Source organism: Perca fluviatilis, chromosome 3, assembly GCF_010015445.1.
Source record: "Perca fluviatilis chromosome 3, GENO_Pfluv_1.0, whole genome shotgun sequence".
In the NCBI taxonomy this organism is placed as follows: Eukaryota; Metazoa; Chordata; class Actinopteri; order Perciformes; family Percidae; genus Perca; species Perca fluviatilis.
The window spans coordinates 42687945-42700827 of NC_053114.1; the positions used below are offsets into that span (position 1 = coordinate 42687945).

At 40.9% G+C, this 12883-nt stretch overlaps 1 protein-coding gene across 2 annotated transcripts in view; it reads left to right on the forward strand.

Annotated features, from left to right (window-relative positions):
- The first annotated feature begins 6 nt into the window (after positions 1 to 6).
- Positions 7 to 12883, forward strand: part of pex16 (peroxisomal biogenesis factor 16) — a 14339-nt gene continuing 1462 nt past the window's right edge. The window contains exons 1-10 of one of the 2 annotated variants that reach the window (XM_039794519.1): positions 7 to 277; positions 1603 to 1638; positions 1932 to 2008; positions 2688 to 2821; positions 2959 to 3059; positions 4959 to 5036; positions 7009 to 7158; positions 8598 to 8670; positions 10609 to 10728; positions 11540 to 11604. In XM_039794519.1, the coding sequence (XP_039650453.1) occupies positions 145 to 277; positions 1603 to 1638; positions 1932 to 2008; positions 2688 to 2821; positions 2959 to 3059; positions 4959 to 5036; positions 7009 to 7158; positions 8598 to 8670; positions 10609 to 10728; positions 11540 to 11604 (967 nt within the window). In that variant the 5' untranslated portion in view covers positions 7 to 144. Of the gene's footprint in view, positions 278 to 1602; positions 1639 to 1931; positions 2009 to 2687; positions 2822 to 2958; positions 3060 to 4955; positions 5037 to 7008; positions 7159 to 8597; positions 8671 to 10608; positions 10729 to 11539; positions 11605 to 12883 lie in introns of both variants that reach the window. The other variant, XM_039794518.1, reaches the window with a different exon arrangement.

The window sequence follows — 12883 nt, forward strand, 5'->3', positions numbered from 1 at the left end:
AAGCGGAAGTTTGTCTTGTTTTTGCAAGAAGGTGGACGTAACTACTCCAAACTATCTTAACTCCTCAACAATAGAAGGTATATTGTGAATACAGCGAGCTAAATGAAGGGCGCGCCTGTCAGTGTACATTAAGTTAAAGCTGAAATGGCAAACATTAAAGAGTACGTCGATAAACTGACTCGTGTTTATGAGCGATACACGGAGTATGTGAGGAGAAACCCAGCCGCTACAGCGCAGCTGGAGAGCACGGTGCGGACCCTCTCCTACCTGATAGCAGGTCAGTGGCGGCAAGCTTTTAATGATGTTAATCAGTAATGACGCAGAAGAATTACTGACACACTGTGTGGAAGCTTAAGCTAACTTCTAACTCGAGCTAACTTTGTTCAACAGATTAGTTTCATTTTCACTTGACACTAGCTACTAGAAAACAGGGCTGTAAGTCAAGTCCACCTTTGTCGAGTCCAAGACCATGACTAGTCGAGACTAGAGGTGTGAATCTTCACTGATCTCCCGATTCGATTACGATTATCACGTCAGCGATTCGATATCTGGATGCGTCAAATACATTTTTCTATTAAAGCCATGCAGGATATAGCTTTTCAAGCTTCAAAAACAAAACATTCTGCAGTGCTCTAATACTAAATAAATTGGATACATAAACCTATACATCACTGAGCACATGGCACTTCCTGAATGTGCAAAACATACCAGAATATGTAAACAGAAAGGTTGTCAGGCCTACGTTAAATTGTAAACAGAAATAATCGATTATGAGCTGGCCGATAATCGATGCAGCATCGTCCATGTCTACAATTCGATGCATCGATTATTTGATTAATTTCAACAACTATAGTCGAGACCAAAAGAGAGTCAAAAGAGGTTCAAGTCCAAGTCAAGACCGAGTCCCGAAAAGTACAAGTCTAAGTCAAGACCGAGTCCAAATGAGAGACAGTCAATACAGAGAGAGAAAATAAGAATCCTCTTCAAGACCACACCTGTTCATAATTTATGTGATGTGAGAGACAGTATATCTTCTACTTTAAGATGATCATTTTGCTAGTGCAGAGTAACACACTATAGGGTCAAATTCGGCCGTATTATTTACTTTAAGTATAAAATGGAAATGTTCCCATTCTTGAACTTATTACTTGTCCTGAAGAATCCAGAGTACAAAGTGCTCTCTGACATTGTGTCTGTGGCCAAAATGAAAATGATTGATGACTGAGGTATATGATGCAGCCAGGTGTGTCCCAGGCGACCAATCTCGATGCCTGTTCTAGAAGGATTTTGAATTAAACTAATACCGGTTTTCTGAACGAGCGCGCTTCATCAATGGTTTTGTTTTAAAAGAGGAAGTTACTTTAGAATAAAAACATATATTGCTGGACTTGGTCGAGACCAACTAGAATATATGGCGAGTCCGAGACAAGTCAGAGTCCAAATACCAACGAGTCTGAGAGAACAGAAAAGCAACTTGAGTCCAAGTCTCGACTCAAGTACTACAGCCCTGCTAGAAAAGCATTGACACCAGCTACTTATTCTTTATGCTTTACTGTTTTTAGCACATGATGATAAAAACATGTCATGACTCTTGTTTTTCAGGGCGATTTGCAGAGTCCCATGAAATATCTGAACTAGGTAAGTAAAAGTCAACGTTTCAAGGCCAGCTAGCTTATCACAGATATATAAGTATCAGCTCAAATGTAAGTGTCAATACAGAAATGCCAAACTTGCACTACCCACAGCCCTTCAAAAATGTGTAATCAGCTGTTGTATCGATGTTCTCATAACTATTTTAACAGAGTCATTCAGACACTAAATGTAGTATTTACATTTGAAATAGTTTTGGCCCCAAAAAAGAAAGAAGTCAAAGATTCATGATTGATTCAGTACCAGATAAACCCTCTGTTCGTGGCTTTGTGTTTTTCCAGTGTACTCGGCCTCCAATCTCTTGGTGCTCTTCAACGACAGTATTCTGCGCAAAGGGCGGAGATGTGCCTTCCCTGTGGTGAGCACTGCCGATAGATTTCCAATCATCTCAGACGGCATTCACAGAGAAATAAGTGCTTGCTGCATCCATGCTTTTGGTTCAACAAACTTCTATCCCAAAAATGTGTCACAAAGGAGAGAACGATGTAGCCAAAGAGTAAAGAAACCGGCTGCAGTTTTACCAGCTGGAAGAATAAACAGAAGGAGCTTTAGAAGTATTATAGTTTTCAGGTTTTTTTATCCTCTGCTGCAGCCCGAAGATAGATAGATTGATTGATTGATTGATTGATTGATTGATCGATCCCCAAGAGGAAATTCAAGATCCCAGTAGCTTAAAGACATCACACAAAACATACACATACACCATGAACAGGATGATAAAATAACAAATCCACATGAATAATATGGACAATAAAAGAAAAGATGCTAAATAATAATATTGCAGTGAGAGGGCAGGGACTGACCCTGTGATACAGTCTGCATGGTAAGGTGCTCTATGAGAGCGTGTGTCATGGTGGTAGTGCAAATAAGTCCAATAGTGCAAGGATAAAGTCTAGAGACCAGCATTAAATATGGACAATATAAGAGAATAATGTAAACATGGTAATGTAAAAACTATAACAGTGCAAGGATAAAGATTAATAAAAAGACAGCATTAAATCTGGGCAAAGTGACTAGTGTTCCTGCTGTGTGTTCAGTCTCTCTCCCAGCAGAGACTCCTCAACTGGCTGTCCGTGTTGGAGCATGTGGAGGTTTTCCTGGAGATGGGGGCCTGCAAGCTGTGGGGGGACGTCGGCCGCTGGCTGGTGATTGGACTCATTCAGATTTTTAAGTATGCTTTTCGTCCTCTGGTGAAAACACGATCCGTCAAGAATTTTCAGAATAATTACCTCGACTTTTTTTGTGTGTTTCTCAGTTTAACTTTATTTGAAATGACTAACCAAATGTCCTTCTCACACTGATCTCCAGGGCAATTTTTCGCCTCATCCTACTTCTGTGGTACAAATCCGGCATCCAGACTTCACCTCCCATAATCCCCCTCGACAGAAGTGCAGAATTTGTCGGTGAAGGTCAGTTACTGTCTCTTTCTCACTCGCTGTTATCACTTCTTTTAAAGCTTTAGTCCATCCATCAATCCATCTTCGTTCGCTTATCTGGTATCGGGTCGCGGGGGGAGCAGCTCCAGCAGGGAACCCCAAACTTCCCTTTCCCGAGCCACATTAACCAGCTCTGACTGGGGGATCCCGAGGCGTTCCCAGGCCAGGTTGGAGATATAATCCCTCCATCTAGTCCTGGGTCTTCCCCGAGGCCTCCTCCCAGCTGGACGTGCCCAGGGGGCATCCTTACCAGATGTCCGAACCACCTCAACTGGCTCCTTTCGACGCGAAGGAGCAGCGGCTCTACTCCGAGCTCCTCACGGATGACTGAGCTTCTCACCCTATCTCTAAGGGAGACGCCAGCCCCCCTCTTAAGGAAACCCATGTCGACCGCTTGTACCCTGGATCTCGTTCTTTCGGTCAGGACCTCCAGCCTTCATGAGGGTGAGGGTAGGAACGAAAATTGACCGGTAGATTTATGTGCGGTCACGGAAGGCTTGTATCATGTCGACGCGCTGGAATAGGAACTAGGTCTCCACGCTATGAGGGAAATATGCAATAACGTTGAATATCGTGATATTTCTTGCAATAAATAAACAGATATTAAGATCAGCTCCACCTAACCCTCTCTGTATTTCTCAGTAGGACTATGTTCAGAAGATTGTGGCGTCCGGTGACTTTCCCGCACAGAAACTCAAGTGAAGATAATGACCTCTTCTGAAGAGTCCATCATGTTTTTTAATCCTCCATGTCCTCCTTGGCTACTAGCAACTGTATCATGTGGCTACAAGGCTATCAAGGCTTGTATCATGTGGATGCGCCAACAGTGTTGTTGTCATTACTTAAAATTCCTCACGGGGGAGACATAAACTACGCACTACAGCTTTAAGAGGAAGCCTTTTGTTCTTGATCTTAGAAAGCGCTAACATTGTTTTTAGAAGGAACAGGAAACTCTTTAGACATCAGCATTTAGCTCAAAGCCCCGCTGTATCAAAGTACGCACTCACAGAGCTGCTAGCATGGCTGTACAGTCTTAATAATTTTTTTATACACACAGTTTATTATCCTGAAATAACTCAGGACCAAAACAGTCCAACCGAGTTGTCGCTTCTGACTACAACTAAATTAAATTTTTCATGTTAAATATACCTATTCGTCTCAGGTAACAACTATTTAGAGTGTTGGGTTATTTAAAGCTGCACTTGTAAATATTTTAACATTAAAGCGGATCAGATGACTACCTGTAATGTGAAAGGAGTGGCGTGTAGTGATGAACCCACAGAGAATTATCATCCCCGGCTGTGCAGTTCCCCTCACTTCTCTGGAGCCTCTTTTAGCCCCTCGTTTTAGTTGGACCGTGTTGGTTCAGTCTCTGCGCTGTCATCCTCCTTGTTTCCGGGTGCAACAGGCAGCTGTTTCCGAGACAGAAGCTAAAATAAACCCACTGTACACAACCGGCTCAGCAGCAAACTGCAGACAGACACAGTTAGAGACTAGCCGGTGGACATAGTGGAGCATTGTGCAGACAGACAAAGCTAGTTGGGGGAAACTGACATGGGGCTAAAAGGAGACTAAACATTACATGCATTTTTCAGGTGGACACAAACACAACTCCAAATAAGTGATAATGTTGCTCCGTGGCTGTGTTAAATACTGAAGGGAAATGTTTGCTAATATTGTGGTCCCAAACCTTTTCAGTTGAAGGACCCACAAACTGAAACAAATTAAACCACGGACCCCCATTTGATAAGATTTCATTTTTTTGGGGGGTCCCCCATCTGATAGGATTTTTGCTTTAGATGTTTTATTACAGAAAGTGTATGGAACCCATGACCAAAATAGTCATACATTCTGTCCTCTTCTCCACAGAAGACGTTAACAGGGAGCAGCAAGATGACGCCTGCTTTGTGGGTCAGAGGTCAGGACGAGTTATCAGGCCACTGGGCAGCGGTAAGACTAGTCGAAATCATAATACAGAGTATCATCATAATATGTTTTGGAGATTCACATGGCCTGAAAATTACAGCCCTTTGAGCTTATTAACCCTTGTGTTGTCCTCGGGTCAAATTTGACCCGTTTTCAAAGTTTTTTTTTTTTATATCAGAAATATGGGTTTCTTAACAACCAAATTGCCCCAAAATAACTTGGATGCATGCATGTACGTTGTATGGAACCCAGACAACATATACATCCATGCGTCCATGTTCTTTGCAGGAATCAGAATCAGAAATACTTTAATAATCCCAGGGGGAAATTATTTTCGTTACCACTCCAGATATACAAACAACAAATAAAAACAACACATATTATCAATACTTTAAACATGTATAATAAAAACAAATATACAGTAATAATATATAAAATATGAAATGTACAGCGATAATGTGCAAATAGTGCAATTTAATTTGATGGCATTTGAAAAAACAAATTGTTATGGTTTTAAAACAGCATCCTGACCAAATTTTGACATAAACCAGTCTGTGATTCACTCAATATGCTCTGATCTTAACTATTATATTAGTCAAAATAATTCATAATATCTTTTATTGAAAATCAAAAATTAGGTATAATGTCATTTTATTAGGTTTATTGACCATGAATAAAAAAAAAAAAGCATTGAAAAGAGGGACAAAAACGTTTAAAAAAGCGTGAAAAAAAGTTCAAAACCCCCGCATTTTTCAATTTTGACCCGGAATGACAAGTTCATGGACGACGGTGAAGACAACACAAGGGTTAAGCAGCCAGGTTGTACATATGCTGCTCTGCACGCTGTTATAAACTCAACACTTAGGTGTCATACTCATCGGAGGTTCCTCTGCCCGAGTCTGTATTTTATTTATTTATTTATTTTTATTCCGACTAAAAAGTGCATAGCAACACACCAAAAGGAAAAAACAATATCTATGAAGTGTTACAAATAATGTGTTCAATCTGTCCGAAAAGGAGCTGGATGAAGCCGAAACGTGTTCTTTCCCCCACCCCTCATTCAACTGTAAATAGTTCCTTCCTGTATACTGTATATTATATATTTTGTATACCAGTTTCTTAAAGGTGTGCTATGAGTTCCTGGTGGTTTCAGCGAAATTTCATTTTTGTCTCAAATCATAGGCATTGCTCCTTGATCCGCTAGCTGCCTGCCCCCCTGAATACACCGTGAAACAGCCCGGTCTCGGGAGACAACACAGGGGTCGTAAACGTCAAACACTAGGGGTACAGGCTGTGCACCAAAATACAACAAACCACGTTCCAGCCAATCACTGACAAGATGGTAGGGGGTGGGGGGTTAGTGACAGTAACGGAAACATGGGGGATGGGGCGAGCTTGCTCTGTTTTGTTTTGAATTTACTTGGAACGTCAAAAGAAGTGACCATGCAGGAACTCATAGGGCACCTTTTTAAATGTCATTACAATTAAGGTCACCCTTTACCTCTGCATTTTACTGAAAAGGTGGCTTCATAACCATCAGCTTTAAAACATTTAAATGCCAAATCCAAACAAGGTAGGAGCAATTTCTGGAACAACCTCAGCCACTCCCGAGTTGCATGGAAAAGGAAAATAGATGTCAAAGCTCCAGCAACACTTGTAGTATAAATTCGATTAATCTGTCAATTATTTTTAATAATCGATTAGCCGTTTGGTTTATAAAAAGTCCGAAAATGTGGAAACTGTTTCCCAAAGCCCTAGATGACCTCCTCAAATGTCTTGTCAAAGATCTTCAGTTTACTGTCACAGCAGGAGTGAAGAAACTAGAACATATTCACATTTAATAAGCTGATCTCTAGAGGGGGGGGGAGGATCCCAGCGGTTTTGTTGATTCATTCATGTTGCAGTTTGTCGGGAAAAGCAAAAAGAGTGAAAAACCTACTGACTTTTCACTGTCCCTGTGGTAAACTTGTCCCCCTCTGGTGTCTGCGATGCGCAGCGCCCGGCCTGCAGGCCCGGCTGTGGGGAGCGCCGAGCCAGAAGAAGAGGAGCAGCTCAAGTGAGGAGAAGCTCCACAGCACACCAACGCAGCTGGGGCTCCAGGAGACCCTGGCTGAGTCCGTGTACATCGGACGGCCACTCGTACACTGTATCCTTTCCTCATTTTCTCACCACTCTCAGACTGATCTCATAAAGTGGCGTATGTATGACACGCCAATTTGTATGCCATTTTGGCGTGTTATTAAGACACCTTATCGATTTTTAGCGTGTTTATCAACGCCGTTCGGCTGCCATTGACCTATATTACGTGTGAATTTTCACCGTAGCGAGTAGTATGAAAGGACGTAAGTCCACAGAGGGAGGGTGGTGGATGGGTAACACACAGGACGCGTCTGGTGTTTTCTTTTTGTCTTTTTTCAGTGTTCTTTTTCTAAACCCAACCATTTGATTTATTTATTTATTTTAAGCCAAGGACCCCTTAAAGGTATAGTGGAGGATTTTCCCGAATTTTAGAAAAGATCTGCCCTCTCCACTTTTTGAAAAAATGCACATGCGCAACACTCTGCCTGCTCCCGAGACGTAACGCCTATTAAACGTGTGCACGAGAGTGCACTGTTTACAAGTTGCTGTCGGCATGGTTCATACAAGCCTACTTTCCAAAAGAAGATTTGCACTTTTTCACAAATTGAGACGTTTACCGTGTCTGTGCGGTGCGTGACTTGTGCCAGGGCTAGCATCGCTAATCATAGCTTACATCAACTTTCACTAGCAACTAGCGACTGAGGCATCAGTGGAGAGCCCAACCTGTGCTTTTAGCGCACACCAGCGTGTGAAACATTCTCCCAAAAACACTCCGGTCTTGTTTCTTTCTTCAGAGGCCTTTCTCTTCTTGTCATACCTTTCGTAGACACTCGTAGCTCACCACACATATACACCTGAAAGTATTCATGCGCAGAAAGCGAAAACTACCCTAGGGACGAGCACGTACGACGGCCTTACGTAAACATAGCGCCAGAATGATTGACAACTAGGAGGACCAATAGTCTTGATGATCCACCCGGAAAAAGAAAATCCTCCACAATACCTTTAACTGAAACCGAGACGGAGCAGGGACCCCCTACTACATATATTGTCTAAAATAAAGTTGCGTATTTGGCGCCTGGTTAGCTCCAGTTGGTAGAGCGTGCGCCCATATATAGAGGTTTACTCGCGCACGCAGCGGCCGCTGACTATGACTCTGACCTCGTCAAAATAGGGCCCAACGCCACACCTGTGCTGTACGAGCAGTGCGAGTAAAATGGAGACAGACGTAAAGAAATTCTTGAACCATTCCTTTAAGAAGCTCTCGTCCACATCTAACCAGATTCCACAAAAACAAAAGTAGAACTACCTGAAGCCAAAAACACAATCATTCACCCCCGAAGAGAGAGATGAAAGATGTCTTTCTGGCCCTCAACATACAACCACTTACACAGACAAATTTAAAATCTTAGAAGCATAACACTGAACGTTACAACATAAAAAAGACCGTATTAGTTATTAGAAGTCTTGTGTTGTTTCCTTAAAGCAAACCCCCCCCGTCTGCAGTACTCTGCCTCGGACTCTGTGGAAAACACTCGTGGAAGCCGTGGCTCATCTCTGGAGTCCTCGAACTCTCCAGGTATGACATGGTGCAAGTAAGAACTTTTGGTAACACTTCACTTGAAGGAATCTACATAAGAGTGACATGACACTGTCATGAACACATGACGCTGTCATGATGACACATGAACCCTAACTCTAACCCTAACTCTAACTTGTCATGACAAAAACCGAATGACTTACTGACAGAAGCGTTATGTCATAAACGTTTATGACTTGTTTATAATGTTTATAATGTCACTCGTTTACGACGAGTGACATTATAAACATTATAGATATGTAGATTATGTAGATAGCTTCAAGTAAAGCGTAACCAAACTTTTAACCCTTGTGTTGTCTTCCCGTGCACTTGTTGTCCTCCCGGGTCAAAATGAAAAATGAACATCTTTTTGACGCTTTTTCTGACATTTATATCCATTTCCTCGACACTTTTTTTTCTATGTTTATTGCTTGTTTTTATGTTTTTTATGCTTTTGTTACCCAAACACTACTAACACCAAATTATTATCACTAGGTTTACACTTATTTCTGGAATTGTTCTAGAAAATCCTGATTTGTAGAGCAATCATTTTTGAGTTAAAAAGCAGAAATGATGACCTATTTAGACTAATATTAGAGGAACGTATGTTGATGGATAATCAGACACTTCAAAGAGTCAATGTTTAGTCAGAATACAGTTTTGAAACCATTTCAATTTTTTTGAAATGCTAAAACTTGAATAAAACATCCAAAATTCAATAAAAGTAGTGATCGAAGAGCATTGTATGGAATCCATCTCATTTTTGGGTAATTTTTATTTTTGGAAATTGGACCGAGGACAACATGAGGGTTAAGATGAATTTTCATTCTTCTAATCGTAAATTGTTAGATTTAAAAATACGCGTAGAATACCGATGATGTTTATTATTATATATATATAAAGACATAAATGAAGAGTTAATTTGTATTAAATACATATGAAAGCCATTCTAAATGAAGAAGCCCACACTAGTTTGCTTGGTAGTACCTTGAGTGCACAACAAGAAATATGAATATTAACTCTCATAAGATCATCTCTCAGTGCAAATCAAACCAGCTATTAGGCTAACTGAAATCAAACCAGCCAATCTCTAGGTATGGTGAAGGGTATGTGATGATGTGTGGGGGGGTTTTTTAATTCCAAAGGCCAAGGGAACTTTATCAGGATGCATAGTATCCTGGATCCATGAAATAACTGGCCTTTAAAAATAAACATCTGCCTGCCTCTATGGGAATTTAACATAGGGGTGTACTTACTTATGCCCCCTGAATTTTAAAGAAGATCATTTATTTATTTACGATACATTATTCATTCACAAAGAAAATTGGTGTCCTTAAAGGCTGGATTTTTCCTCATTTTTTTAATTAAGGCATTAAGATCAATTTCCAAAAGATTTTTTTTTTATTCCTCTTTAAGTCAACTTTAGCATGGGTTCATAAACTTATGAGCACAACTGTGTGTGTGTGTGTGTGTGTGTGTGTGTGTGTGTGTGTGTGTGTGTGTGTGTGTGTGTGTGTGTGTGTGTGTGTGTGTGTGTGTGTGTGTGTGTGTGTGTGTGTGTGTTCTAAAATGTGAGGATTTTTCTGCATTGAGTACTTTTACTTGTAAAATTTTAAGTACATTTTCCTGATGATACTTTTACATAACATTGCAGGACTTTAACTTGTAACAGGGTATTTTTTTTACATTGTGGTATTAGTACTTTTACTGAAGTAAAGGATCTAAATACTTCTTCCACCGCTGTGTGTGTTGGGTCGACAAAACTGTGTTCATTTTACAGATAAAAAGATCATTTCTAAATAGTTCATTAATAGGTTTGTTTTAAGATGTCTATCAGACTTGGCGAGTGAATAAAGATAAGAAGATCAAGGAGATGACGCTAACTCACTCTATCACAATGTGACAAGTCATTCCAGTTCTTTGTCCTCCTTCCTTTAGTTTCGCGGTGCTCAGTGACAGGAAATTCCAGAATCGATGGGAGAAGGCCGAGATGAGGAGGAGAACCTTTCTTTTGCTGTACTACTTTCTGCGGTCACCCTTCTACGACAAATACTCAGAGTAAGTATGTCTGGATGTCTCCTCCGTAATCAGCTGATTGTATTTTCAGTTCATCGATTCATTGTTTAGTGCAGGGGTCTTCAACGTTTTTAAGCCAAGGACCCCTTAACTGCAAGAGACGGAGCAGGGACCCCCTACTACATATATTGTCTAAAATGAAGTAGCATACTGGGCCTACGATAACGTGTAGGGCGGCCTAACGCCTTTATACTTACCTTTTTTAGTACATATATACTAAGCTATTGAAATAAGAATTGTCGGCATGATTTTATAAATCATGTTTTTAACGTTAAACATACATGTGGCACAGAGAATCCTTAGGATTAACTCTATCTGTGGATTTTAGGGACTACCTTACCTAAGCCTATCCTCGGGGGTGATAGGGGGTTTCACAAATTGTGAAGCTGATTCATCTTTGCTAATAATTTTGCAAACAATATGCTGGATTCATAGCCTGGTTAACATCAGACCCTTCTCAGCTGTAACTGAGAGCAAATCTCAAATTTGCCGGAAGGTCGTCAGGGTTTACCCAGGCTACTGGATTCATATTAAGATATTTAAATTTTCTTGGAAAAGTTCAGCCTGACGTGCACCAAAAATTTTAACTACACGTCTCTCGGCCCTAGCTTGGTAGCGTTGCTTTCCCCCCTGTCAACCGACTAATCAACTATTCGCCCCGTTGTGAAATACACCAGTCTGTAGAGTACAAGAATGAACGCAGTTTTAAATATTTGTCAAATATTAGAAAAAGTAACTTTGTTTGGTACGTGGTGTGTTAACAGTTGTTGTGCCTGTGTTTGTCGGCCTGCAGGGAGAAGATTCTCTTCCTGCTCCGACTGCTGGCCGATCACGTCCCAGGAATAGGCCTCGTTGCACGTAAGTACCGCCGCCACGTCTGCTCCATGACGCTGACCTCCACAAATGAGCTTCTTAAACCACCCTGAAGTATGATCTAATACTAAAGTAAAAGTACTTACACACCACACTTTAAACATTCTCTGTAATAGTAGTCTATGCACTAAAAAGGTATGCATAAAGGCGTTAGGCCGCCTTTAACGGTATTGTAGGCCCAGTTTTATATGCAACTTCATTTGATACAGTATATGTAGCGTGATCACAGAAGGCTTGTATCATGTGGACGTGCCGACAGTGTTGTTGTCATTACTTAGAATTCCTCATGGGGGAGACAGAAACTACGCACTATAGCTTTAAGGTTTTCTCAGTTCTGCTGCTTTCAGTATTCGTCTAAAATACAACAAACTGCTTGTTGAATATAAAACAAGTGAAAGGATATTTCTAACTCTTTTATTGAACAAGTTGAACATTGAAATGAATATAAAAGGCAGCACTAAAAAAAGAACGACCGTTACATTTTAATGTGCAGTTTTCTGCAGATATTTTCTTTGTACTAACACAAAATATCGGAGCGTCTATCGGGATGTGTCGTAGGCATTTGCGATGTGTTTATTGCGCCAGTTGATATCGCGATGACGATAGAAAAAAATATATATATTGAGCCTCCCTAATAGGAACATGATCGGTTGATTGATCGGCTAATGTTTTGGGATTTTGACGATGTTTTCTGTTATAGGGTTGTTTGGTTGCATATTGAGAAACGATAGATTAAAAACACTTCAATAAGGGTTCTTTTTGTAATAAAAGATGCAAAAGGTATGGACAGTTCAAACAGGGTAGGACCCGAAAAGCACCCACATTTTGCTTCCTCCTACTCCCTTTGAGACAAGAATATTAAAGTGCTCATATTATGCTCATTTTCAGGTTCATAATTGTATTTAGAGGTTGTACCAGAATGGGTTTACATACGGTAGTTTAATTTTCAAAAAACACCATGTTTTTGTTGTACTGCACATTGCTGCAGCTCCTCTTTTCACCCTGTGTGTTGAGCTCTCTGTTTTAGCTACAGAGTGAGACCTCTCACTTCTGTTCCATCTTTGTTGGGAGTCGCACATGCTCAGTAGCTAGGTAAGGACTACTAGCCAGTCAGAAGCAGAGTATGAGGGTGTGCCCTGACAGTAGCTAGGTAAGGACTACTAGCCAGTCAGAAGCAGAGTATGAGGGCGTGCCCTGACAGTACCTAGGTAAGGACTACTAGCCAGTCAGAAGCAGAGTATGAGGGTGTGCCCTGACAGTACCT